The sequence below is a fragment of the Abrus precatorius genome, unplaced genomic scaffold (genome assembly GCF_003935025.1).
Source record: "Abrus precatorius isolate BTA unplaced genomic scaffold, Abrus_2018 Scaffold7, whole genome shotgun sequence".
Lineage (NCBI taxonomy): Eukaryota > Viridiplantae > Streptophyta > Magnoliopsida > Fabales > Fabaceae > Abrus > Abrus precatorius.
In genome coordinates, this window is record NW_020874417.1 from 22461350 (window position 1) to 22489299 (window position 27950).

At 34.3% G+C, this 27950-nt stretch overlaps 1 protein-coding gene across 2 annotated transcripts; it reads right to left on the reverse strand.

Annotated features, from left to right (window-relative positions):
- Positions 1 to 581: 581 nt before the first annotated feature.
- Positions 582 to 27793, reverse strand: LOC113871113 (methylmalonate-semialdehyde dehydrogenase [acylating], mitochondrial-like). 2 transcript variants are annotated; one of them, XM_027507902.1, is made up of 18 exons: positions 27713 to 27793; positions 27456 to 27617; positions 27306 to 27384; positions 16032 to 16186; positions 15112 to 15175; positions 11337 to 11416; positions 6310 to 6384; positions 6005 to 6046; positions 5731 to 5882; positions 5128 to 5218; positions 3385 to 3465; positions 3172 to 3249; positions 2971 to 3006; positions 2848 to 2891; positions 2570 to 2648; positions 2080 to 2164; positions 1075 to 1994; positions 607 to 1032 (listed from the first exon to the last, which is right to left on the reverse strand). In XM_027507902.1, the coding sequence occupies exons 1-18, from the start codon at positions 27791 to 27793 to the stop codon at positions 901 to 903; spliced, it is 2436 nt and encodes an 811-aa protein (XP_027363703.1). In that variant the 3' UTR covers positions 607 to 900. The 2 variants fall into 2 exon arrangements, with proteins under 2 accessions (XP_027363704.1, XP_027363703.1); XM_027507903.1 differs by lacking the exons at positions 27456 to 27617; positions 27713 to 27793 and having other exon boundaries at positions 582 to 1994; positions 6005 to 6055; positions 6319 to 6384; positions 27306 to 27419.
- Between the last annotated feature and the right edge of the window lie 157 nt (positions 27794 to 27950).

The following is a 27950-nucleotide window of genomic DNA, read 5'->3' on the forward strand; positions in this document are numbered from 1 at the left end:
GGCATTTTTTAAGGGAAAGTAGAATAAAACATTAATAGATTTGAAAATGAAAAGAAACGTAAATAACTATGCACTACAGTTTAGTATGTAAAAGTAACGTAGATAAAATTTGCATGAGAAAATCTGAATGTGAAAATAAATATTTTAAAAAGAATTAATTTGAGAGTATAAGCAGTTAATTTATTTATTTTTTAAAATGTAGACTTTTTAAAAAATATTTATTTTGGAATTTTAAGCAGCTGAAAAAAAGGGGTAAGGTTAAAGATAATTTATAATTAAATAATTTTTAAAAATATTAAAAGTTTTTAAACAATAGTCACATATAATAACAATAAAGCAAAATACAATAAAAAACTTTCCCTCATGTGAAAGTGCAACTCTATTTTACTATACAAGGTAGATCCATATTGTTTTTATCTGTCATGTTCAATATTTAAATCGAGTGTCCAAGACGCTTGGAGTGAGGAAACAATATATTTGATATATCTACTTACTTAATGGGATAAAATAGGAACATTAATTATTTCTGAATTGTAGCAGATATTTGCACTATTTGAAGAGTAAAGCAACACCAAAAATAGGGCAAAATAAATAATTCATCCCATTTTTTGCATTAGATTCAAAGAAGCAGAGACACATGAATACTTTACTGTACAATCCACGCCTTACTGAATTAGAACAAATATTGTTTTATTATAACTTAAAGCTATCTCTCTAATGTTTCTCCATTTGACACTTTCATGTTTCCTAGTTTGCATTTTTACACCTAGAATCATCCACCAGCTTTGGTGATCAACAAGATGAGAGCTGAAAAGTAAAAAGTAGATTTTTAATGAAATGATTGTTGTCTACAAGATTATAATTTAGAAGAAAAGGAGTAACATAACATGGTTCTATATCTTATATCCTCTGAGATGACGGTAAAGCTTGGCTGGGATATTCATCCATTGAAATTATTGGGTTTTGATTATACATTCTTTGAGAATTTGAAGGAATATATAACATCTCTGAACTTGCCGGTATATTCTGTACTATTGGAGGTAAGAAGACCCTCTCAGAAGTAGGAGGCAAAGCATCATCAAGCTGAAATGTAGGACTAATGCTTTCATTTCTATGAGATGCTGCAGGGATATATATTCTCTCTGTTGTTAAGGCTATATCTGTCCTTTCAGATGTTGAACCAATCTTGTCATTTCTTTGAGATGTTGAAGGCCTGTGTAATCTCTCAGAATTTGAAAACATGGGGTCTGTTCTTTCAAATGTTTGACCATTACTTTTATTCAAATGGGATGCTTCCATTATGTATGCCTTGTCAGAATTTGAATGCACAGTAGCATCCATCCTATGAGACGCTGGACTGACATCACTCCCTAGTGATGTTTGAGCTATGTTATCAGTTTTACGTGACATACACATGTATTTCCCCCCCTCTTGCTTCAAAGCTGCAGCAGCATCTGGCCTCTGCAGGGTATAAATATTTCCATTTATCTGAGATAGAGACGCATGACTCTTCTCGGAAATTGGCAGAATAGTCTCACTCCTATGCGATGTTCCTGGAGAACTTTCATTCCAATGAGATGTTTTAGAAAAATACATCCTCTCTGATGCCTGTGATGTGGCTATGGATACTCTTTGGCTAGGTAAATCCCTTTGCAATGCAGGTGATGGTACCAGTGACATGTCCTGATCCGACATATCCCTCTCAGATGTTGAAGGAATAACTAGGGAAACATCCTGGCTTCTATAATCCTTATCATTTGATGGAGATGCAGATGTCAAGGCTGTCTTTGGTATATCTGCGCCGTGGATGGCCATTTGTACCTCATAGGATGGGGAATCACTTTCAGAATCTATAGATACGGCTCGCGGTGTCATTTGCCTCGGTGAATCTCTCTCAGATGGGCATGCAACAGGGAATACTACTCGTCTAGGGATATCCTTCCATTGTTGTGCCACTGTTTTGATTTGGGTATAAAACTGTACTCCTGCTTTTCCTGCAATTCAACAAAGCACAAGTAACATAAAAACCTTAATCAATGACCAAGGAGTGTACAAGGAAGAAGAGAGCCCAAACTATACCACAAAAACTGAAACCTCCAGCAAATGCTTTTGACCCATTGGAGGAAAATGGTAATGGCAAAGGTACTGGCACATTGATCCCAACCTGCGCAGAAAATTTGATATAGATACCCTTCAGAGGAAAAGTTGCTTACAGTGCATGTATTATCTGGCCATCCTTAGCTCGCAGCCTCTAACAGGCTCAGGAACTCCAGAAACAAATAAATGAAGGGGAAAGCGGGCAGGTGCAAATAAGTGAATAACCCTCTTGAATTTCACGAAACTAATCAATCAATTAATACAACATGCAGGAAAAAAATGTGGCCTTCAAAAAGATGCAGCTCATTATGGAAACAAGTTTCTAAACAGTAGGCCTGTGACCTCTCTAGCAAGGCACCTGTATCTGATGTGTTCACATTCTTGCATTGACTACTAAAATGGATAAAGAACATCAGCCGAGTGTAGAAAAGAAAGCATGCTTCTTGAAGAAATTTATGGTTATCTTGCTTACCAGTCCAGCCTCAACCTCATTCTGGAACCTCCTAGCAGCCATACCAGATGTGGTGAATATAGAAGCTCCATTTCCATTTCTGTAGAAATGAAGTCTCATGTTATGCCGAAAGACATTTTCAATGTCAAAACAAAAGCAAAATGTTGAAGAAAAGTTTAATGAGTTTCACTTTCAACATAGTTCAAATTTCAAAAAAGTAGGGCTCAAAAGAATCAAACTAGTATCAATTTTGTGAGAAACTACAACAGAGGTAAAGGAGTACCAGGTAGAGCAAATACCTCCTTTTATTTATTATTGATAAAGCCTCATCTAGGTTCTCAACCTACGATCAACAAGAACGTTAGTCCTTTAATTTCAACAAGGTGAAGTTAAAAGCAAGACAAGTATTGACTAAACACCACCTGCATGCAAAGTAGAACTGGTCCAAATATTTCTTCCTGTGAAAAAAAAAAGATAGCACGATCACTTACTTTTACCTTGAGAAAGTATCATTAAGACGCCTGTCTTTCCAGGCTCTCTTCTTCCACTATGAATAATTTATTATAACTTCATCAATGAGAGAGAGGGAGAGAAAATATATGGAAACACGAAATAAAATATACCTTGTAACACTCCATGCTGGTTGTAATATCACATAAGATAGTAGGACCAACAAAGTTTCCCCTCTCATATCCTTGTACCTGTTAAGAAAGCTCTGAAAACTCAATGTGTTCTTCCAAAATAAAATTTTAACACAACACTTTGCAAAAATATCAGGGAAAGTATTTTAGTTGGAAACAATGAAGATTAAGGAAATTTGTCAAACAAGTTAGTACCACAATGTCTCTTCCATCAAGTAGAAGTCTAGCACCATTTTCAACACTGGTCTGAACTAGTCTACATATCCTCTCCTTTGCCTGGAAGTTCAAGCAGTGGATCAAGAAATCAAAGATAGCAAAACATTAACAAATTATTTCAAAGTTCAGACCCTAGCAAGATGTAGCATCCAATGATAAGTCTATATTTTGAAATGTTTTTATAGTTTATTTTCAAACACATGGCCCTTATTTGATAGGGATTTTACATTGATTTACTCATTAATTATTGCAATTTGGCATGAATCAATTACCAACGAAGTGCAGGATCATTTTGGTTATGATCGGAAGAAATTTGATAGAATGCAGAGTCATGCACAGTAGGAAGCATGGCCTTGCTTAACAGCCAACTTGAGTGTTTCGTGACCATGCACAGCCATGCTTATGGGCATGCACAACCGTATTTATTCCCTTTTGTAACTAATTTGGAGATTTTTAGAGCTGGAAAACCCTATTTAAAGACAATTAGGTCCTGAAATTTAGACACTTTTGCTTAGTCAACTTTTGAAGTTGTATGGGAGTAGAGATCATTAGCGAAAACGAAGAATATCTTTCCGAAATCTAAGCAAGTGACTGAGAACATTTTTTAAAAACAAGAACTCTTCACATCTCCTTTCCCTTGGGAATTTTAAGTTTACGTTTTCTTTTCAAATAACTATGAGTTTCTTTACAATTGTTTTTCCTTCTTATTTTATTATGAGTAGTTAAATTCATAGTTAGGGCTATGGTAGATCCTTTGCATACTTTATGTGATTTTTATGTTTAATGACAATTGTGATTTTATTTTAAGATTGGTTTTGTTCTGGTGTATTTATATTTATATATTTGGAATTGATCACTCTTAACATATCATAATTGATTATATTATAAGTGACTGTACTACATGTAACTAATGGAACTATAAGGTAAAACAAGACAAAGAATTAAGTAGACCAAACTTAATTTTTCTTTTTCAATATATTATTAAATTAATAAACTCATAAGCTTTTTATTTTTTCCCTCCCTTCTTCCCTTGCATGACCATTGGAGTAATAATTTAGGGAAAAGAATGCTTACATTACATGGCCATTGGATATTAGTAGTTTTAGTAAGAATAATTGACAATCATAAAGAAAACAGGATTGAAAATAAACTAAAAGTAAACATAAAGAGGTGCAAAGGTGAAATTAAAAGCTTTAAGTACATCTCGAATAGTTCCGTAATAAAAGGTGCTCTATGTTTTCCCTCTCTTTTTGCCTTCCATGACCATTGAGAGTAATAATTTAGGAAAAAGAATGATTACATTGTATGACCATTGAGTGTTAATAGTTTTAGTATAAGTAATTGACAATCATAAAGAAACAGGATGAAAGATAAACTAAAAGTGAACAAACAAAAAGAGGTGTAAAGATGAACCAGAAGTCCTAAGTTCATCTCAAGTAGTTTCATATTAAAAGATGTGTTGTTTATGTTTTTTTTTTTTTTTTGCCTTGCATGACCATTGGAGTAATAATTTCTCTTACGCACTATTTAGGTTCAAATAATTAATTCACGAAATTTTTAGTAATTGGAAGCAATCTTTGTAGGACGATATTCAGAGAACTTAATTTAAGAATTAATTTATTACTTTTCGACATATGAACTTGTTAACGAACACCCAGCAAATATCATCAAGTGGCATTAAAACAATTTAACACTTGGGGAAACAAAGATAAATATTTGCACCTCTTTGCTAATAACTGGACCAATGTCTGCACTAGGATCTGTTCCTGCATTCACTCTAAGCAATTTGGCACGCTGCACTAGTTTTTCTTCCCTGGAAATAGATAAATGCAACAGACTTGATCATAAAGAGCACCTTATATTGCTCATAAATGCCCAAGTTCATTAAGACCTCTAACTTTTGCTAAAAAACAAGCAGGTTTCTACTCAATAAGTGAAACATGATAGGACTCAAATAAGAATCAATAATTGGTAGAGGTAAGAAAGGGAAAAATGTAGAAGAGGCTAACAAAGGAAAGGGAGTGAAAGGGGAATTGAAGAACTACTTTTTACATAAATCTTCAAACTATGCATCTTTTAACTTTTAACATTTTTCCACTTGATATCTAAAATCAGCAATTTATGCTTAAGTTAAACTCAAGATCTAAACAGTTCATCATTACAGATTTCATTAAGTAACATAGTAGTATTAAATGGTAGTTATAGGTTCAACTCCTCTTTTAGTAGCTACTGAAGATACTAATGAAGAAGTTATGCTTATTGAAATAATAATACAAAGAAAAATCTAAAAGAACTCAATAAATAATGTCAAACTAGAGGGGATACCATTGCATTGAACCTCCAACAAAAATTGCTGCACTTAAAGTCATGCACCTCTCTCCTGCAGCACCAAAGCCAGCAGGAACAAGGGCATCTAGAGTAGCATCCAAATTAGCATCAGACATGACAACTACATGATTTATGCCGCCTGCATTTGACTAATGTAGATAATGACCAATTAGCCAGCCAGTACATGCACTATTAAATGTCCAACCTAATAGTCACAAAATGCATTTGGAGTGATGCAAGAACCAAGAGAAATAAACATAATAGCAATAACCTGAAGACGTTTCCCTCTAGCAGCAGCCGTGGCATATATGTGCTTTTCTGCCTTAAAAATAAGTGAACAAGGTGTAAAGTAAATATAAAATATATCAACAAAATTGCAGTGTGCAAAAACTGCAAATCACTCCTTCACTGTATTTTGTGAGAGAAAGGTGTGCAGAGTATATAATTGTACAGAACAAAAATATTACTCGTTAGAATATAACTCTAAATTGAACATAGCCCTAAATTAACCTATGGTGGCTTAGTCTGGTAAGGAGAGAAAGCAAAAATGGGAAAAAAAAAGAACAATTTAAGCACCAAACTTACTGTAATTGGACCATCAAATGATACAGCTTTTATATCTTCATCATCACATATGTAATTAACAATATCCTGACCAAATAAAAGCCAAAAACATGCATTAAATTTTATTATGATTGTGTGCCTATAATGAGAGAGAGAGAGATGCCATAAAAACTGTTTCTCAACTTGACTATGAACTGTATATTTATATGAAATTATGAACAAATATAATAAATAAAAGATGCAATTTTCCTAATTATTTTATATATATTATACACTGCCTAATAATATGCATTTCTAACACTCCCTCTCATGCTAAGGCGTATAGATTATATGCACCATGCTTGTTACAAGGATAATAATCCAAGGACCTCTTAAAAATTGAGTAAACCCTCAAATCAGTCCTCAAGATCAAGGTCATCAAAATTGAGTTTCAAGGTTGGAACAGAAGGGAGTTTTGGATCATAAGATTGCTGGATCATAACAGGACTTGTCAGAGTCAACTAAATGCAAAATTATATTAAAATACATATCTATATGAATAGAAAAAAACATATATAGAAAAACCTTAAATCACACCAAACATTTAATCAAACTTAAAGATTCATAAGGTCTTAAACAACTCAAAAGTGATAAAGACACGTGTTTTTAACAAAACAAAAACAACACATAATAAAACTAAAGGATAAAAGAAAGTAGTCCAACACTCCAACTCTAATCATTTAACAAATCATTCAAGTTTTGATCACAATAATCATCCTCCATGTTATCCTCGTCTTCATCATCTTCCACAACATTTCTAAGGTAGTCAAAATCGAGATCCTACTTAAGATCGGGAGGGAAAGAAAAATACGTAACTCGTAGGATCGTAGAGTGGATCGTAAGATCCTACCTAATGTATCAAACTATATTTAAACATATAAATGCACACAAAAAAGAAGATAAATAAGGAATAAATAGTCTTAAATTCATAAAAGATAATCACAACTCAATCATTAATGACAATAAATATGTTCTCAAGTCAATTACACATAAAACTCAAAATAGTACAATAGTAAAAACAAACTAGTCAAAGAGTCCAAAATTGGTATTCCTTATTCTAACAAATCATTCAAATTTTGATCATAATAATCATCTTCTATTTGGTCTTCATTTTCTTCATCTCCAACTCCATCAAAGTCATCATCAAAAGTAGGAATCTCTAAATCATCTAAATTTAAAGGATCATCATCAGCGTCATTGGAATCATCTCCAACTTGACCCAAGTGTTGGATTCAAATCCAAGTCCAATAAGTCACCAACTTCTAAATCATCAGCATTTGATGAACTTTCATTGCTCATAATTCATTCATCATCAGATGAAAAATCATCAAGATTAAACTCTATAGCTTTTCTAGATGTCTTTTTCTTGGCTAATTTTGAGTTAGCCATCACTAAATAACATCATTCATAGTTTGTTGTTTCAAACGGTTTCATCTCTTTGTGTGGACCTAAAAAATATATAAATGCAATTGATTATTTGCTAGTGCTTAATAGGTAAAGAAAAAGAATGCAATTTCTCATAGCTTTAAAATTTTACCATCTCAAAAGCACTCCAATTACGCTCACATCCAGAGGAGCTACATGTCAAGCTCAATATACGAATAGCAAATCTTTGAAGCTCTGGATGTCCATCTCCATAAAATTCCCACCATTGTGCTGAAGTTTTGATATTAGTTTTAAGTGCATTTAGGGCTGCCTTGCCACCAAAAAACTTCTTTTTTGCCTTGAAATCTTCAAGTTGAGCATCAATTTTAGTCATTTCTTCATCATTTTCCACCATCCTTTCTATACAATCATATAATCCACATTTAACTTCAAAATCCGCTTTAAAACCAGGATTGTAGTGTAAAAAAAGGTTGAGATAATAGGCTGCAGCATGCAATGGCCTATGGAGTTGATTGTCTCATCTTTTATCAATGACATTCCATAGAGAGAGATAACTAATATATGAAAAAATTAAATTAATTTTCAAACAAAAATAACTAAAATTTTAAATTGAACTTAATAATTTATTTCCCTTCTTTTACTCTCATTGAAGGCCTTTGCTATCTTTTCTTTAGCTCGGTCCATTTCATCGTAAAGGAATTCCATAATTGGAATCTCATCCGAATCAACCAAACGAAGAGCTTTGATTATAGGATATGCACCTCTTAAGCAAACAACAACGCCTTTCCAAAAAGTTTTATCCATAATCACATCTTCAACACACTTTCTGTTTGTTGATTTAGCAAAGCGGCTAGTCTTCCATTAATTAGATGTGAACATTCTAACCAATGCTCCCTTATGCTCTTGAAGACATCCCACAGTAAGGTAAGACGTAGCAAAGCGAGTCATGGCTGGTCTCACCAAATCCCGTCCCTTTGTGAAGAATTGCAATAAAGAAATTAGGGAAGTCCTTGAATAAATATAAGTAGTAATTCTTTTTCCCTTTGAGATGGTCTCTTGATGAATGGTTAACTTCTTCTCCAAATCCTCCAATATCAAATCTATGCAGTGAGCAACACATGGTGTCTAATATAGTTTCTTCCTTTTCTCCATCAACAATTCACTCACAGCCTTATAATTTGCTGCATTGTCAGTCACAATTTGAACCACATTTTCTTCACCAACCTCCTCTACAATATCATCTATCATTTTAACAATTTGTCAGTTGTTTTAGATATATGAGATGCATCAATTGAAGTCAAAAAAACTGTACCCATAGGGCTGTTAGCTAAAAAATTCAACATAGTTCTACTTTTCTGGTCGGTCCATCATATGTCATTATTGTGCATCCTGTTTTTCTCCATTCTTCTCTATGTGCTTCAATAGCTTGCCTGGTCAAATTCACATGATGTTTCAAATACTTAACTCTGATTTCATAATAGGAAGGTGGCTTTAATCCAACACCATATTTTGTAACCAATTCCAACATCTTATGAAATTCTTCACTTCTTGCCACATTGAATGGTATGGCATTGTTATAAAAAAAAGAAACAATATCTTGACACACTTCTTCACTCAAATTCTTTTTGAATATGTTATTGAGAGTGACTTGATTACTTACTCCTCTCTTCTTGAAAATGTTCCCACTACCTTCAACTTCACTCCCTTTTCTTTTTTACCCCTAATCACCACCACCATCACCTTCTACAAGAAGTTCTTTGAGTTTGCTATTTGATTTCTTCATTAATTTCTCTTGTAAGGAGGACACAACTTGCCAAATTTCTTTTCTCACTTCATCACTAACTGAAGAGCAAGCACCCACATCTTTCTGTGTTCCGACCAAATGATGTTTTAAATGGTAAACTCCATCAGTTATTATTTTTCGACAAAAGTTGCATTGTATTTTTCGTGCATCTCCATCCACAGATAATCCATGCCACATCACTCCTGTTTCCATGAGTATTTTTTCGCAAAGAACCAGCCACAACTGCACCAACGGAGCAGCTCACTAAGCCAGTAGAAGTGTGACCAATGGTAGGACTTGCAATCACTCTCCTACTTTCCAGTTGCCCTCTCTAGATTGCAGGTGTACTTTTCCCACGTGCAGACATCTTCAAACAGGGCAAAATATCAAAACCATGATAGGTAGACAATCAATCTTGCAAAGCACTGAACCAATCCACCACTCAATCACCCCAAAGTCTTGGTCGCATCCAAAAATGGTGGAGAAAGAGGTGATTTGAAGGAAAAAATGGTAAAGAATGGAGAAAACAGATTCACAGTGCTGGAGAAGAACAGAAATGTGCGTCGCGAGTCTGAGGAAGAAGAGAAGTGTGGGTCGCGATGCTAAGGAAGAAGAGAAGTGTGGGTCGGGTGCTAAGGAAGAAGAGAACTCTGCGTCGGCAGTGCTAAGGAAGAGAACTCTGCGTCGTAGGTGGAGAAAGGGGCAAGCAAGAAGAGAAGAAAAAAAAAAACCTAAAATATGAGATTACATAAGTTGTATAAAAAAAACAGGGCAGGTCAAATCGGGTAATTGGGCTTTTTTAGAAAATGGGGCTCCATCAAACTCGCCCAAGATCGCACACTTCCACGATTTCATGAGGAAGATCGTGCGATTCTAGCGATCTCGAAAAATCACATTGCAACATAGGAACGTGATCAAAGGACCTGCAAAAGACCGTAAAATTGTCCGATCTTACGAGTTGGATCGCGATTTTGACTACAGTGAACATCTCCTCCTTTAGCAAATCGCAAACTAATCCAAATTACAAATTTCTAAATCATTAAGACATGCCAACCCAATATCATCATCACCATCTTTTTCCATTGGAAACAAGTCTTCAAATCCATATCCCAATCTGAATTTTAAGCTTTTTCCACTATCCAAACATCGTGTGTGTATATATATATATATAGAATTTTTCATCACAAAGACAACATCATTCATTATCTTTTGTTTCAAATAATTTCTTCTCTTCATGTGGACCTAAATAAAAACTAAATCAATTAACACTTAATAGATGTACCAAGTAACTTTAAGAATGAAATACATTATCATAAATCTAAAACTTTACTATCTCAAGTGCACTCTAATCATGTTCACAAACAGAGGAACTGCATGTCAAGCTTAATACATAGATAGCAAATCATTGCAACTCTAGATGTTGATCACCATAAGATTCTCCCCATTGGACTAGAGTTCTCTTTTGAAGTGCAACTATGGCTATGGGACTACCAAAATACTTTGATTTACGTTTAAAATCTTTAAGTTGAAAATTAATCTTACTTTATTTTTCAATACTAGAACAATTTTTAAAAGAAATATCAAAGTTTTTGGTAGTCCCATCGCAAACCCCTTTTCTAAGACTATACCCAAAGATATATGGTGAATAAGAGTTGCTGCCAGAAACACCCTTTCTAAGAGTATACCCAAAGATATAGAACAAGCACATATAAATATGGCAAACCCAAGTCACAATTCAAGTCATAAGCATACGATTTACACTAGGCTACAATTATAATCAAAATAATGTTAAAGCAAAGAGTGGTCCTAACTCTTGAGTAGTATACCATACATGGGTACCGTGAATAATATTTAATACACCATCCGGCAAACCAGCTTCCTTAGCTAGTGTTGCAAGTATCATTGAAGCCCCTGGAAATTTAATGACAAACAATATTGTCAACACCTGTGCAGTAGGACAAAAAGAGAAGGAAAGGAAAAAATCCAGTGGGAAAAGAATAGCAATAGGAGAAATCAAAAGACATGACAAAAAAATCTACTCCCTGGACACAACTCCATTCGCTCTCCCAATAACTACTGAAAGAAAATACTACTTCAGAAATTATGGGATTTAAGATATAGAGGAAGGAGACTAAGAGAAAGAGACTGCAAAAAATAATAGAGTATTGTGATGTATTATGATGAGTTATTTGTTCTTAAAATCCAGCGTGTTAACCCTTATTTATACTAAACACAATCTTAATAGATTAGGGAAACAAATCACAATACAATAAAAAATATATGCTAACCAATCCTAAGAAATAATAAGTAAATAGGAAAACTAATCCTAGAGGTTAATCTATCTAACATATGATATGATATTTTCATATATTCGAATGCTCCTTAAACTAATTAATAAGCTTTAAGCTTGCTACAAATATAAACCTTTAGATAAAAAAGAAAGAAAATCAAACAATATAATTTGTAGAATGGCTAGACCAAGATGATTCTCTAGCACTATTGTGGAGCCAATAGATGCTTTTAGTAGCAAAATAAGGCCCAGTTGATTTCAATGGGAGTGCGGCAGGGCTAGGCTGATTTCTCTGGTAGAGCATGATACCAAGAGATTAGATTCAAGTAAAGGAGGTCATGGATCAACAAGAGGAGAAAGAAAATGAAGCAAACAGTGGCAGAAAAACCTGAATAAAGAGCCTTGAGCTTGGAAACTGACAAACCAGGGGCAGATTTAGGATGAGGAAATTCAGATGTGATAAGTGCAAGTGACAATGGCCAGAAACAGTCTACCACCTGCCACCAGGAGGAGAAATAAAAGAAAGGCAAACAAAGATTAGGCATATCTGAGTGCAGCACAAATTCTGAGATAGTGCGCCATGGCAGATCACTATGGCAGTTTCTAAGCTCGCCGTTAAACCGCTTCTATTATATGGCATTTTTACATGGCAGCGCCATGGCAGCCATTACTCGCATGGCAGTGACAGCGGCCATGGCATAAAAATTTAAACATTGGCGGATTCAGTGATTTGGGCCCAAACCCGACCCGGTCCAAGGGTGACCCACATAGAAAACTTAGGTAAGTCCTCTTCTTCGTCACTCAAAATCTTACTCTCTCATCTCAGATCTCTCTCTTCTCTAATCTCATTCATCTCTCTTTGACTCCAATCCATCTCATCTTTGTTTGTCTCTAATCCTTCTCTCATCTCTGTTCGTCTCTTTGTCTTCTCTGACGTAGCACTCGTCTCAGATCTCTCTCTTCTTTGACTTGTTACTTGTTCTGCTTGCGGCTGCCATTCTGTTCTCCATCTCCGGTAACCTCAACCTCTATTTCCGGCGACTAGTCCTGCATCTTTGGCGACCTCATTTTTCAGTAGCATTTTTTTTCTTGTTTTTCCCCCTCTCTTGCAGTTTTTTCTTTATTTTCCTCATTTCAGTTTTACCCTTTCCATCTTTCAATTTTTTCTTCTTCCACATGTTTGTTTTTTCTCTATTCTTCCTAAAAAAAAAAATTTATCTTTATTTCAGCTTCTCTTAACATGGCTCAACAAGAATTTTTATCATCAAAAGCTTCTAATCACATATTTTGTATTGAATTATGCCTTGGATTGTGGGTTATACTACATATATTTTGAGTTAATTATTTTCTATCATTTTCTGTGACCTATAGTATTTTTTATATATTTTGTTATACCCGCCATGGCTGCTGCCATAACTTTATGGCAGTTTTTTGGGTCTCTGCCATGAGTCGTCATCCGCTATTGATAACATTGTTATCCATCATAAAAAAGTTTATAGAAATTGTCTTTCCGTTTGTTTTTGGTCTTGATCTATAACCAAAATTTGTCTTTTCCATCTATAACACATCTAACTTGATTCAAATCTCTAGATTTTCTTTCCCTATTTTTCACAAGCTTATATATCTTTCTTTTTTCATTCTTCATCTCATGATCTTGATAGAATTCCTTAAAAGCCTTAGATTGTGCCTTTTCTCATTTCTTATATTTTGATACCTTGTCAATTTTCTACATTATTACATACACATGCAAAGCTTTGAAACATTTCCTTTTATCTCTAACTTTCTCTTGCACACTTTCATTTCACCACCAAAATTCCTTATCCTTTAGCCAAAAACTTCTTGATTGACTCAAAATTGTCTTGACAACTCTCTTGAACTTTTTAGGCATCTCATCTCAAATGATGTTTAGCACTACCTTTACCGATGCTTTCCAATTACCTTCTATTAATTGCTTCTTAAAATTCAGCTGTTTATAACATTTAAGTAGCCCCCAATTGATTCTTGGGTTATAACTAGTTAAGTTCTCTGTTTTCCTGTCTTAAAAACGAACATCAAGGACCACGATCTTATGTTATGTAATAAGACTATCCTGGAATCACTTTGCAAGCGTTGTAAATTCTTTTATCATGAATACTTACCAAAAAGAAATCAATTTGCAACCTTGAGACTCTACTCTTACAAGTGATACAATGTTTCTTATAATAAATGTTCATAATTCAGAAGTCGTGTCATTTAGAGATAAAGATTGTCTTTTGACATTTAAATCTCCAAAATCAAAACCAATATGAACCCTTGTCAATTGTTGTCTCTCAAGTGTTCCTAGTCTAACTTCTTTACCCAATTTGTCCAACCAAATGTGAGGACTCTTGCTCATTTAACATTGCAGCCAGGTGTCAATACAACGGCTCTAGCTCATTTGACACTATACTCAAGTCATACAATACGTTACTTTTGGGTTCTAACCCGAGCACAATATCATCATGAGTGATTCATGTACATTATAAGTTGGTTGTGAAAGACATAATACAACCCCGTCCTTTACCTATGCTTGGGATAGGTTCCTAAAAGTTTCTTAAATTTTGAGTCTATCAAATTTAAATTATTTGCTTTCTTTAATTCTTTTGTCTTTTCTACTTTCCTTTATGATAACACTTTGTAAAACATGACATAATCATGCACTTGAAGCTTATCAATCTCATAACCAAATCAAAGAAGAAAGATAGGGAAAAAGGTACACTGGTTTGCACTTCAACCACGCAGCACGAGTTATTTCTACAATGCAAAACAACCTAGTTTGTGCTAATTCCAGAAACTTTCAATAAACGTCCTATCTATCTCAATTTTTTATCCTTATATAACAAAGTCAGTATCATGGATTTTGGAAGATACCTTAGTGTCAATCAGTTGAAAAGGAAAGATTTACATTTGAGAGATACAAGTTTGGGAAAGAAATGAGACATTTGGGTGAGACTAAGGATTAAACTTGAACGTGAAGTCACATGACAAGTTTGCTTAGAACAAATGATTAATAGAAGGGTTAACAATAACATGCATGGTTTGGTAGGGTGGTTCCTTGCATTTAAACACAATTATTACTTTCAATGTTGAAAATATATTTTACTTATACTATAATTATTATCAAGTTATATAATAATTTATTAAATGTGCAGTTAAACTATTGATCCCATGACTTAACTAGGTTGCCAACACTAAGAAGTGTGAATTCAAAATTAAACTATTACACATGGTATTTTTTCCTAAAACGATTTCAAACCATAAATTCACATACCATAATACCATCGACTCAAATAAATACCTGGATTTTTCTCACATGGCTTGAGAACAAAAGTGTTGCCACATGTAATTGCAATAGGGAACGTCTGAAAAAGTTTAAGGAAATAATTTAGTAGAAACTAGAAACATTCACCTGATGCATACAAAAGCTTTCACAAGGACAAAATTTAATGTACTTATATGAACACAAGTTGTTCATAAATATGAAAATTTCAAGTGCTGGCATACAAAAGTTATAGAAAAATTCAATGTGCTACTTTGTCATATTATCAGCACAAATATGTTCAATAGCAATCTGTCATGGCTCCAAGAAGTAACAAACCCACAAGAAAATTAAGCATTAAGGCAGGAACACATAATCTGGGAAACCATTTTTTGTTATGGAATGCTTATTGCTACATGTTAATTGTATCTCTCCCAGCTACCCTACATGACACTGTATTTTTAATAGATTATTTACTTCTTTCATACAAAAGGATTATTAGATAGACCACTATTTGTTAACTTGACTTCATTTTTTTTCTTACATGTTTGTTAATTTTTTCCTAAACCCAATAACTCATGACTTGCAATAAACTATTTCATAAATAATTAAAAACTAAAATCCAGCTTTTGAAACTTAAATACAACTACTGAGAAAAAAATAATAATCCAGGGATGAAAAGTTTGGATGAACAGAAGCAGCAGCAATACATATCACATACTATTATTAGATTAGATGGATTTACTACATTAATTTTGGTTGTTTATCAACTTGGTTGTGCAAAAAGTAAAACTCAGGTTAATCCCCTCCCCCATTTAATTAATTTATTGATCTATTCCTACAGGAAGGAGCATGCCTATATACAGAACAAAGCTATCCCACCATACAAGTAAAACGAAATCAAATGAATCTTGAAAATAACTAAACACAAGACTAAAGTCCTAGCATGAAATACTTACCCACAATGGTATCATTGCTGAAGAGTTAAAGGGGCATATTCCAGCACAAACTCCAAGGGGCTCTCTGATGCAGTATGTATCAATCCCATTACAGACATTAGGGACAAATTCTCCAATCTGCAGGTTTGCCATCCCACAAGTATGCTCCACCACGTCTGCAGAAAAGACAGGAAGTTCATTTTTATTATGAATAGCTATAATAGACATATTAGGATTAACGTTTATGTTAGTATTATAATAATGGGCTTAGCTCAACAGGGTTACATATGTATCCTTATAAATATAAGGGTCTCTACACATTGTAGAGTATCCTAATTCCAACACACTAATCTGTCTCTCTCTCTATGCATCTCTCTCTTAATTCTACAAAGTATCAGAGCCGTCGAGGGTTCTTCCTTAGTCGCCACCGCCACTAGCCAAATAGGCCGACCATGGCTGCTGTGAGGATGAAAATTTTTTCCGGTGACCAGAATATGCTGTAATTCAACATTTACAGTTTGAGTGCGGCATTTCTTTGTAGCCATTGAGATGAAACCCAGGCAATTCCATCACTGTTTGTGGATATACAATGTCTAAATGTGATAGCCAGGATGTGTAGGATGAGCAACACAAGGGGGCTGTTATAGAGATTATATCTCTATCCAAACTTACTAATATTAAGTTGGATGGAGACGGTACGAACAATATGGAGTGGAAGTATTTGTTTGAAATTAGCCTGGGTGGAATGGGAAACGATAATCATTTGACTGAAACGACAACTGTCAATCCTAAGGATGTTGACACATGGATGATACACGACAGAAAGATCCTTACGTTGTTAGTAAACTCTGTTGATAGGCGAATACAAGCGATTATTACCTATTGCAAAACCTTGAAGGAGTTGTGGGACTTCTTACAATTTATTTTTGAAAAATCTGATAACTTGAATCGGTTGTATGTTCTCTTGCAGAAAATTTATCAACCTAAACAAAATAAGCGGACGCTAAAGGACTATTTTTTGGAGCTTAAGAAGCATACCGAGGAGATACAATCTCTTTTAGCCTGCAAAACCATTGACAAGATGATAGTGTAACAAAAGAAACTCATAACTTTGGGTTGACTACCCAGACTTGATCCAAAATATTAGGTAATTCGATTTTAGATTTTGTCAAGTAAGCAGGTTGATAATCTTACTAATGTCTTCTCCAAAGTTATGTAGTCTTCCTTTGATAAACTCAAGAGCACTATAGAAAATGAGTCTCCTGACCACTCTGCCTTGGCAGCCCAATACGAGCACCGGGGTGATAGAGGTGGTAGAGGTAGTTGTGGCCGTGGGAGTAGTGGAGGTCATGGTATTGTATAGTGCTACAACTGTGGCAAATTTGGCCATTATCGGAATCAGTGCACTCATCCTCTACGGAATCAATCATTTTTTCACTCACAAGGTAATTCCCGCTTTGCTAACTCAGTGTCTCAGCCTGATACAGCTACCAGTGACGGATCTAGAAACCATTCAAAGGGGGGCCGAAAGAAAATAAATTTATTGATAAAGCTTAAAATATACCAGTATACCACTAATTCTTGTATTCAAGAAGAATGGTGGAAAATAAAAAAGAACCTAGAAGAAGGACTGCTTCTTTCTCTCGTTGTCGTCTGTCTCGCTGAATCGTTGTTGCTTGGAGTTGAAAAAAAAAACTTGAAATGTGATAATCACTGATGATAGAAATTAAAAGAAAATATATAAAATGATATTTTCATTTGGCTTATTAGAGAAGCTTTCAAGTTCAACTCCTAATACAAAAGGCAAAGAGTGAACTAATGTAGTAATGTTGCTGAGTGTGATACGGTGGTGGGCCAAGGAGAATTGTACTCAAATATCCAATTTTTTATTAATTTCTTAAAGTCAATACTAATGTTTCGTATTCTGAGAGAAAAGGGGTCATACTAGTAGTAATATAACAAACAAATATAATATTATATAAAGGAAATGAAGATGAAATGGAGAAAAGTACCTTATTTACTTCTTTTCCTTTTGCTTCATCTAGTTTGTCACTATAAATTCGATAGCAAGGTCATGAAGTGAGATATCCAATTACGCATACGAACTTGATCTTGTTTGTGGTCAGCATCAAGGAGCACATCAATGATAGATCCAAATGTCTTCTTAAGTGCTTCCAACTAAACAAATATAACAAAGAGGGGGGCCCAAGCCCCACCTTGCCCCCCTTGTATCCATCACTGATAGCTACTCTGAAAAAAGGACGTACTATACGTATAAGTGATGAGGAATTTATTCAATATACTCAATTTCAGATTTTCCAACAACTGTTTGTATCCTTTACAGCCACTTTTGTCCAAAAAGTTAATCTTACTGCATGTCTTTCCTCTTCTTCCCAGCATTGGGTCATTGATTCTAGCGCTACTAATCATATGAATGGGAATTCAGGTATCCTTTTCTCTTTTTGTCTACCCAATTATCATTCTTCTGTAGCACTCACTGATGGTTCTAGAGTCCATATTAAGGGCAGCGGGTGTACCATCCCAGTTTCAACGTTATCTTTATCTTTTGTTTTATATTTGCCTCAATTTCCCTTAAATTTGTTGTCCATTAGCTAAATCACTTCATCATTAAATTGTTCAATAACATTCTTTTTTTATTCTCGTGTTTTTCTGACATAGAGAATTATTGGTAGCGATAGGGTATCTAATGAGCTGAATCTATTGGAAGAAGGACTTCGCAAGCTTATATTGCTTCTAGGAATGAAAAAGTGTCTCTTTTCCAACTCATTGTCGTCTGGGTCATTCGTCTTTAGGATTTCTTAGGAAATTATGTCTTAGTATAAAGTCTAATTTTTATTGAGTCATGTTAGTTTGTTAAACATCATCGTAATGTTTATTGATCTCGTTTAAATAAAAAGCCTCATGCCCCCTTTGAAATTGTTTATTTTGATGTTTAGAGCCCTTGTTCAGTTACTTCTAAATCTGATTTTAAATATTTTATTATTTTTGTGGATAATTATTCTCATGTAACATGGCTTTTTTTTATGAAATCTAGATCTAAAGTCTTTTCTATATTTTGTAATTTCTGTGCTGAAATTAAAACTCAATTTAATACTTGTGTGCACATTCTTAGAAGTGATAATGCTAAAGAATATTTTTCTGCATCCTTCACTAATTTTATGAATAAACATGACATACTTCATCAGTCCTCTTGTATTGTTACCCTATAATAAAATGGAGTAGCTGAACGTAAAAATCGTAATCTTAGGGAAGTAGCCCGTGCTTTAATGTTTGAAATAAAAGTTCCTAAATCTTTTTGAGCTTATGTTGTTTTTACTGCTGCATATTTAATTAATCGGATGCCATCATCTGTGTTACATGGTGAGATTCTCCACTCTATACTTTTCCCATCACAATTTCTTTTGTTTTTACCTCCTAAAGTTTTTGGCTGCACTTATTTTGTGTTTGATGTTCGTCCTTAGGTAACTAAACTTGATCCAAAATCCCTAAAATGTGTGTTTTTGGGTTATTCTCGGTCCCAAAAAGGTTACCGTTATTTTTCTCCTTGGTTGTTATCTTATTTTCTCGTGTCTTTCTTTGAAAATCTTCTATTCTTTAGTCCTCATCTTCTGAGTCCATGTACATGGTAGTCAAAATCGAGATTTTATGTAGGATCGAAGAGGAGGTTCAAGATCGTAACACAGAATGTAAGATCCTACAAAATTATATATATACATATAAAATAGTATAAATAGGAACAAAATAAAAACATTAATTCAAACCACAATACTTTAAAAGATGATATTAAGAACATGTCCAACATAAACATATTCCAAAGTTCCAAACCAAATACAAAATCAATATCCAAACTTTAAATATCTATTTTATAATATCTAAAATATTTTGATAATAAAAAAATTCGTTATCTCCTTCATCATCTTCATTTGGCCCATCATCTTCATTTGGTCCATCATCTCCTTCATCGTCTAAATTGTCTATATTAGGAACATCACCAACACCACCATCTTGGTTTGAACCTTGGTCTAATTCCAAGTCCTCATCTTCATTAAGAGCATCAACCTAAATGTTCTCATCTTCCAAATTGTCTTATAGGCCTAAATCTTCATGATTTCCTCTATCATTATTTTCCACTATCTACCCATTGTCAAATGGAATATCATCTACATTTATGTGAAGATCCTTCACTCTCCTAGCTGTCTTTTTCTTGGCCAATTTTGAATTTGTCATAATAAATACCACATCATTTATTGTATTTTGCTTCAAACGGTTTCTTCTTTTAGTATGCACCTAAACAAATAATAATATATTAAATTATAATTTAAGATAAAAAAAAGTAGTTGGCTAGCCTAGTACATAATTTTAGAAAAAAGAATTTCTACTTACCATCTCAAAGGCACTTCAGTTACGTTCACATCTAAAAGAACTACATGTCAAGCTTAATATTCAAATAGTAAATTTTTTAAGCTCAGGATGCTCATCTCCATGAGACATCCACCAATTCGTTGGCAGGCGCATATCAATAGTTTTTCTAGCCAAGTGACTACCAAAATTACCAGCTCGCTTTTTAAATGAATCAAGTTGACAATCAATTTTACATTGTTCATCTTCATCAAGTACCATCATTGTTAAACAATCATATAGTTCACACTTAAATTCAAGATCAGCCTTAAATTTAGGACTATAGTGCATCCTAGGATTAAGAAAATAGTCTGCAGCATGCAAAGGCCTATGGAGCTGTGTATTCCATCTTTCCATCTATATACAATACAACATAGATCACAAAATAGAGACTAATTTAATTTGATAGTAGTTATAGTTAGTTACCTTTTCTCAACACCATTGAAAGCACTTTGAATATTCTCTTTAGCTTGATCCATTGCCTCATAAATAAAGCCCATAGTTTCCTCATCTGAATCAACCATTCGAAGAACTTTGATAAGAGGAAATGCAGCCTTCAAACAAGTGATTATATCCTTCCAAAATTCTTTATCCAAAATCAATTCTTCTATAACTCTCTCATCCTTTATCTTAGCAAACTTAGAGGACTTCCATTCATTAGATGTGAACATTCTTATCAAAGCAGCTCTATTTTCTTGAAGGCACCTTAGAGTGAAATAAGATGTAGTAAACTGAGTAATTCCTAGCCTTATAAAATCTTTGCCTTTGGTGAAATGTTACAATATAGAAATAAGACTCGTCCTTGAATAGATGTAGGTTGTAATTTTTCTACCTTTAGGAATTGTCTCTTCATGAATCTGTATCTTCTTCTCAAAATCCTCTAACATCAAATCAATGCAGTACAAGGGGTCCAATACAAGTGTTTCCTTTTTTGCATCAACATCTCCCCTGCAGAACTTGGACTACATTTTTCTCACCAATTTCTCCAACATCATCAATCATTTTAAATATTTTATCAGCTGTTTTTTTATATGAGATGTATCAATAGACTTCAAAAAAATAGTTCCTTTAGGACTATTTACCAAGAAGTTCAATATTATTCTCATCCTCTTATCAGTCCACCCATCAGTCATTAATATGCATCCAACAATATTCCATTTAGCTTTATGTTCTTCTAATCTCTCCTTTGTTAACTCTATTTACTTCTTCAAATACTTTACTCTAATTTCATGATAGCTTGGTGGTTTAACTACAGGACCATGGCTAGCAATTAAATCACATAATAGAAAATTCACCACTTCTTGCCACATTGAATGATATGGCATTATTATAAAAAAACCTTCCAATAGCTTAACAAGCCTCCTCTCTTCTAGTTTTGTTGAATATGTTATTGATTGTTGCTTAGGTGCTCCTTTTCCGAAAAATATTTCCTCCTCCAGTCACCTCATTCTCACTTGATTTTCTTTTGCTTCCACCCTACTTGTAATTAAAGTCTCTCTCTCAACAGAATAGTCAACAAAGGAATTTGATTTTTTATTCAAATTTTCTTGCATGCTAACAAGTAAATTCCACATTTAGACCTCATCTGGAACAGATTTGCATGCTCCAACATCTTTGGCTATTTGAGCCAAGTGATGCTTCAATCAATAAGTACCTCCACTTACAATTTTTTGACAATATTTGCATTGAATTTTTCTTGTACTGTCAATTGCAATCCCATGTTGCCATGCTACATCACTTTTGTTTCCTAGTGCATTCTTTGGTAATGACTTGGAGGGAGGAGCTTGACTACTGATTGAAGCCATTTTATCTAATGGTAGTAGATAGCAATAGCACATAAAACAGAAAGCAGAGCACAAAAGCAAAAAAAGAAGAAAATCTCAGTCACACACAGTAGCCCAAAGATAATGAAGATGAAGAAAAAAACAAAGCACAAAAAGTAGAAAATCTCAGACCAAATCGCAGAAAAAATCAAGTCACCGAACCTAAGCTCAGTCGCCAGAGCCAAATCGCAGTCGCCAGAAAATTGCAAAGAAGACACAAAGCAAATTCGAAGGAAGAAGTCGCACAACAGAGACGTAAAGTCACAGAACAGAGTGAAGAAAGGAAAAAGTTGCAATGTGGAGTTTTTAGGATTTTAGGGTTCCAACTCCTTTAACGAAGTCAGGTTGGGTCGCGGGTCATTGGCCCAAAAGGTCTTCTTCTCTACGCGTCAGGATCGTGCGTTTTCAACGATTTTACGACCCAACAAGCACGATCCCACCGATCCTACCATTTCGTGTTCCTAGCACCGATTCAGCACGGAGGTGTGGCTAGAGATCGTAGAATTGTACAATTCTACAATCCAAAACACGATTTTGACTACCTTGAGATGAACCTTTCTTGACTTATACTCTTGTCCAATCTACACATCTTGTTGTACCTCTAGCTCCTATTGATACAGGTTTTAAGTTCTTTAAGCAAACATACTATCGCCGGCCGAAACAGCCTTCAAATGATGCACCTCCCATGGCTAATGATATTCAAAATGATACTCAACCTCTACTATTATCTCCTCGAGTGTCAATAGATCTTATGTCTGACCTTGACCTTCCTATTGCTATCTGTAAAGCTGGAGGTAGACTTATTAACTGAGACCAGACTAAAATGAGCTAAACCATGTGAGACACCTATGGAGTTAGGAGTGAAATTGACAACAGATGGAGTTCCTTTTGCAGATCCACAGAAATACAGAAGATTAGTAGGTAAGCTAAATTACTTGACTGTCACAAGCACGGTAGTTAGTATCGCACGAAACGTGATACGAATCTACCGATTCGATACGAATCTACCGATTCGATACGAATCTTTGCGGCAGCGATACATATCAAACCAAGTATCGTTTTAAATTTGGAATCACATTACGAATCGCATGTATCGACCAAATCGCATGTTGAGACGCGATTCAGTGCACGGCGCACGATTCAAGTGTAACTCGGGTCTTGCAAAAAAAGGGTCGGGTCGGCGCGACCCAAAACAGTAAAAACCCTAAAAAAAAAAAAAATTTTAAATTTTTTTTTACAGAACTGCCAATTTTTACTCCAATTTTTTTCTGTTGGTACACCCACTATAAAATATTAAAAGGAAACCCTATTTTCTTATTTCCTTTTCATTCCCGCTCTTTTCTTTTCTCTTTTCTCTACGTACAGAGTTTAATATTCATCATATTCTCAATCCTTCTCACAACTTCTGGTCCCCTCTCCCTCTGCCACGGTTCCTTTTTTTTTATTTGGCTTCTCCTCTCTTTTTTACTTGCTGTTTGCTATTTGGGGAGACAAATGGGTCCTACAAAAAAAACAAAAGAAAGTGATATCACATGGAAACATTGTGAAAGTGTCCCTCCGCACAGGCTATTAGTAAAATGCAAATATTGTTCTCATTCTTGTTGGGGTGGAGTTGCAAGGATGAAACATCATTTAGCTGGAACAAGGACAAATGTAAGTGCTTGTACAAGTGTTCCCGATGAGGTAAAGGAGATATTCATCAAGCTATTGGAAGAGAAAGAAAAGAAAAAAGATGAAAATAGCTTGGAGTTTTTTGAAGAAGCTGAGACTCAGGATGTAAGTGGTCATCAAAAGAAAAGTATGGATTCTTTTGTCAACAAAGAAAATGGAGGGACATCTAAAAATTTGAAGCAAACAACAATGAATACAATGTTTAAAGATAGAGATGTTGTCATTCAAGAAATTTGCAAATGCATTTATGCTAATGCCTTACCATTTAATTTGGTTAGAAGCCTCCATTTTATTCAAATGGTGAAAGCTGTTGGAGAATTTGGCAAGGGTTTAAAACCTCCTACTTATCATGAAGTCAGAGTCTCTTTTTTGAAGAAAGCAGTTGATAGCATCCATCAAAATTTGGAGAAATACAAAAGTGAATGGGAGAAATGGGGCTGCACTTTGATGTGTGATGGTTGGACAGATGGGAAAGGAAGGTCACTTACTAATTTTCTTGTTAACAGTCCTAGTGGAACTGTTTTTCTAAAATCTATTGATACTAGTGATGTAATTAAGGATGCCAAGCAAATGTTTGAATTATTGGACAACATGGTAGATGAAATTGGGGAAGAAAATATAGTGCAAGTTGTAACAGATGGTGCTTCTAATCTTGTGGCAGCAGGAAAAATATTAGAAGAGAAGAGAACTAAATTATTTTGGTCACCTTGTGCAGCCCATTGCCTTGATTTAGTGCTAGAGGATATTGGAGAGCTTCCAATTTTCTATGCTACCATTACAAATGCAAAGAAAATCACAACTTACATATATAGGCATACATGGGTCCTTAATTTGTACAGAAAGCATTCCAAGGGAAGGGAGTTAGCTAGACCAGCCGTAACAAGGTTTGCAACTACTTATCTCACATTAAATTGCATTATGCAACAAAAGAATGCTCTTAGATCTATGTTTGCTTCAGAAGAGTTTGCTTCTAGTTCTTATGCTAATAGAGTTGAGGCTAAGCAAGTGATGAGCATAGTGTTGAGTGATAATAAATTTTGGAAATCCATCAAATATTGTTTAAAGTGTGTAATTCCACTTGTGAAAGTACTTAGACTTGTAGATGGTGATTCAAAACCAGCCATGCCATATATTTATGAAGCAATGGATAGAGCCAAAGAGCAAATTGCTGAAAATTTCCAAAAGAAAGAGTCAAGGTATAAGAAAGTGTGGAAGATCATTGATACTAGGTGGAATTTACAAATACATAGACCTCTCCATGCAGCAGCATATTATCTCAATCCTAGGTAAGTAAACATTCTTAATATCTTAAATTTCATTTAGTAGCCTATTCATCCTGACCAATTTTTATTGTTTGGTTAGGTTCCATTATGACAAAAACTTTAATCCAGATAGTGAGGTTTTGTATGGTTTATATGAAACTATTGAAAGAATGGTTTCAGATAGAAGGACAAGATTTTTGATTGATCAACAACTTGAGAAGTTTAAGTCAGCCAAAGGATTGTTTGGAATGAATATGGCAATAGACACTAGAGACAAGAAGCAACCCGGTAACTCTTCAATCTTGATACTTTGTTAATTTTACAAATAATTATAAACCAATAAGTAATATAATATACTTTGCTAATTGTTTATACATATTTTGTTTTGAATTTTAATAGCTCTTTGGTGGGAGAGTTATGGTGGAGATGGTAAAGAGTTGCAAAAGGTAGCCATGAGAATTTTGAGTCTTACATGTAGTGCAACAGGATGTGAAAGGAATTGGAGTACATTTGATCAAGTGCATACTAAAAGAAGAAATCGTTTGGAACAACAAAGACTAAATGCACTTGTGTTTGTTAAATATAACCTACAATTAGAGATGAGACAAAAGTGTAGAGAAGAGAGGGGAGAGACTTATGATCCCATATGCTTATCCGATATTGAATCAGATGATGAATGGATTGTTGAAAAAGAGGATCCATGTTTACCAAATGATGCTTCATGGATGGATATACATGAGTGCTTTACTTTTGAAGAGGGAGCTTCAAGTAAGAAAAGAAAAAGAGATATTTGTGCTGATTTAGAATTAGAACTTGAACAAAAAATACTAAAAATTTATTTACTCAAATACATATTGTCATGTTTGTTCCATTATTTTGGTTTTATAGGTCCAAGAAACTTAAATGCCAAAGCTGATAAGAAGGAAAAATCTATAATAGAAGATGATAATGAAATTGAAGGCATTATTAGAGATGGGGTGGAAGAAGAACTTTTGATTTTGGAAGATGAAGAGGATGAACTAAGTGACATAGATCTTGGAGATGATGAATGATCATATCCATTCAAACTTTTACTATAGTGACTTGTTGTCATTTTTTGTTTATCTTTTTGAAAGACTTTATGTTGAATTTGAGCAGTCACTGTTTTTGATAATGTGACTGAGTGTTATGATTTGAATCTTAGTTTGCTTACAAGTATATGTCACATTATTAGTGATATATTATTTACTTCAAAATATTAATATATATCTATTTCTATATGTTAGAATATTCTTATATTTATATTTTTTATGTTTTAAATTATTGATCTTGAATCTTACGATTCAAAATACGATTCGATTCACGATTCAAAAAATAGGTCATACGATTCACAATTTGAATCCCGATTTAACTACCTTGGTCACAAGGCCAGATATTGCTTTTCCAGTGAGTATTTAGTCAGTTTATGTCATCTCTAACGGATACTCATTAGGAAGCACTAATTTGCACTGTAAAGTATTTGAAGAAAGCACCAGGAAAAGGAATTGTTTACAAAGATCATGGACATGCATAGATAGAGGCGTTTTTTTATGCTGATTGGGCAGGATCTATGGACAGAAAATCTACTACCGGATACTGTGTGTTCTTAGGAGGTAATTTAATTTCGTGGAAAAGTAAGAGGCAAAACGTCGTATCAAGATCGAGTGCGGAATCAGAATATAGGGCGATGGCTCAGACTACTTGTGAGTTAATGTGGTTGAAACATATGTTGGAAGAGATACGATTTGGTTCTACTAAGCCTATACAAATTTGGTGTGATAACTAGGTAGCGATACACATTGCCTCAAATCCGTTTTTTCATGAATGAACGAGACATATTGAGATAAACTATCACTTTATTCGAGAAAAAGTTCAGCAGAAGCTTATATTCATCTCTCATGTTACATATGTATCCTTATAAATATAAGGGTCTGTACACATTGTAGAGAATCCTAATTCCAACACTCTAATTTGTCTCTCTCTTTCTATGCTCTCTCTCTCTTAATTCTACAATTTTGGAATAACTATTAAAACAAATAAACAAAATTGTAGCCAGAAACATATTTTCCCCCTAGAGAAATTAAAAATAAAAAAAAACTAACCTAAACCACGAAGCACGTCTCCTTGGGCACCTTTTAATGTCTTTCCCTGTTCTACGGTGATATTCATGGCAAGCTTATCCTGAAATAAGAAAAAGTATTCCTGTCATTGTTTGATAAACAGTATATCTGTTTGAATAACAACATCCTTACAATATCTCTGCGGATATGCTCCAGAAATTTAAACATAATACGTTGACGAGTCGTGATAGGTGTGTTTTTCCATGAAGGAAAAGCTTGCTTGGCTGCACTAACCGCAGCTTTAAACTCTTCATATGTAGGTAAAGGAACTTGAGATACAACTTCTTGTGTTGCCTGAGTAAAGATAAATATTCAAAATTATGTTTGATACAAACCATCACATGATAAGAAAATTCAAACAAATACCATGAAAGAACATATCAGCTTACAGGATTTAAAACATCAACGATTACAGAACCTTGAGAATCAACAAATTTACCCCCAATAAAATTTGGGACCTTCATCTTCATACCAATAAAAATAAAGTCATAAATTCACTGCTTGAAAATTACAATGAACAAGAAAGAGAAAGATAAATCTATAAACCATATACAGAGGTAAACATATTGTCCTGGGCTTTAAACCCTACCAACTGGTAGTTGTGGTTTAATGAACCCTCAGCTTCAG

Bases quoted from the DNA above. Each gene is read 5' to 3' on its own strand.
- LOC113871113 (XM_027507902.1), bottom strand. From the start codon at position 27,793: ATGAAGATGAAGGTCCCAAATTTTATTGGGGGTAAATTTGTTGATTCT. The intron at 27,385-27,455 runs GTAAGGATGTTG...TTCTTATTTCAG, and splicing joins AGCATATCCGCAGAGATATT to GATAAGCTTGCCATGAATAT. The intron at 15,176-16,031 runs GTAAGTATTTCA...AAACTTTTTCAG, and splicing joins CAGCAATGATACCATTGTGG to ACGTTCCCTATTGCAATTAC.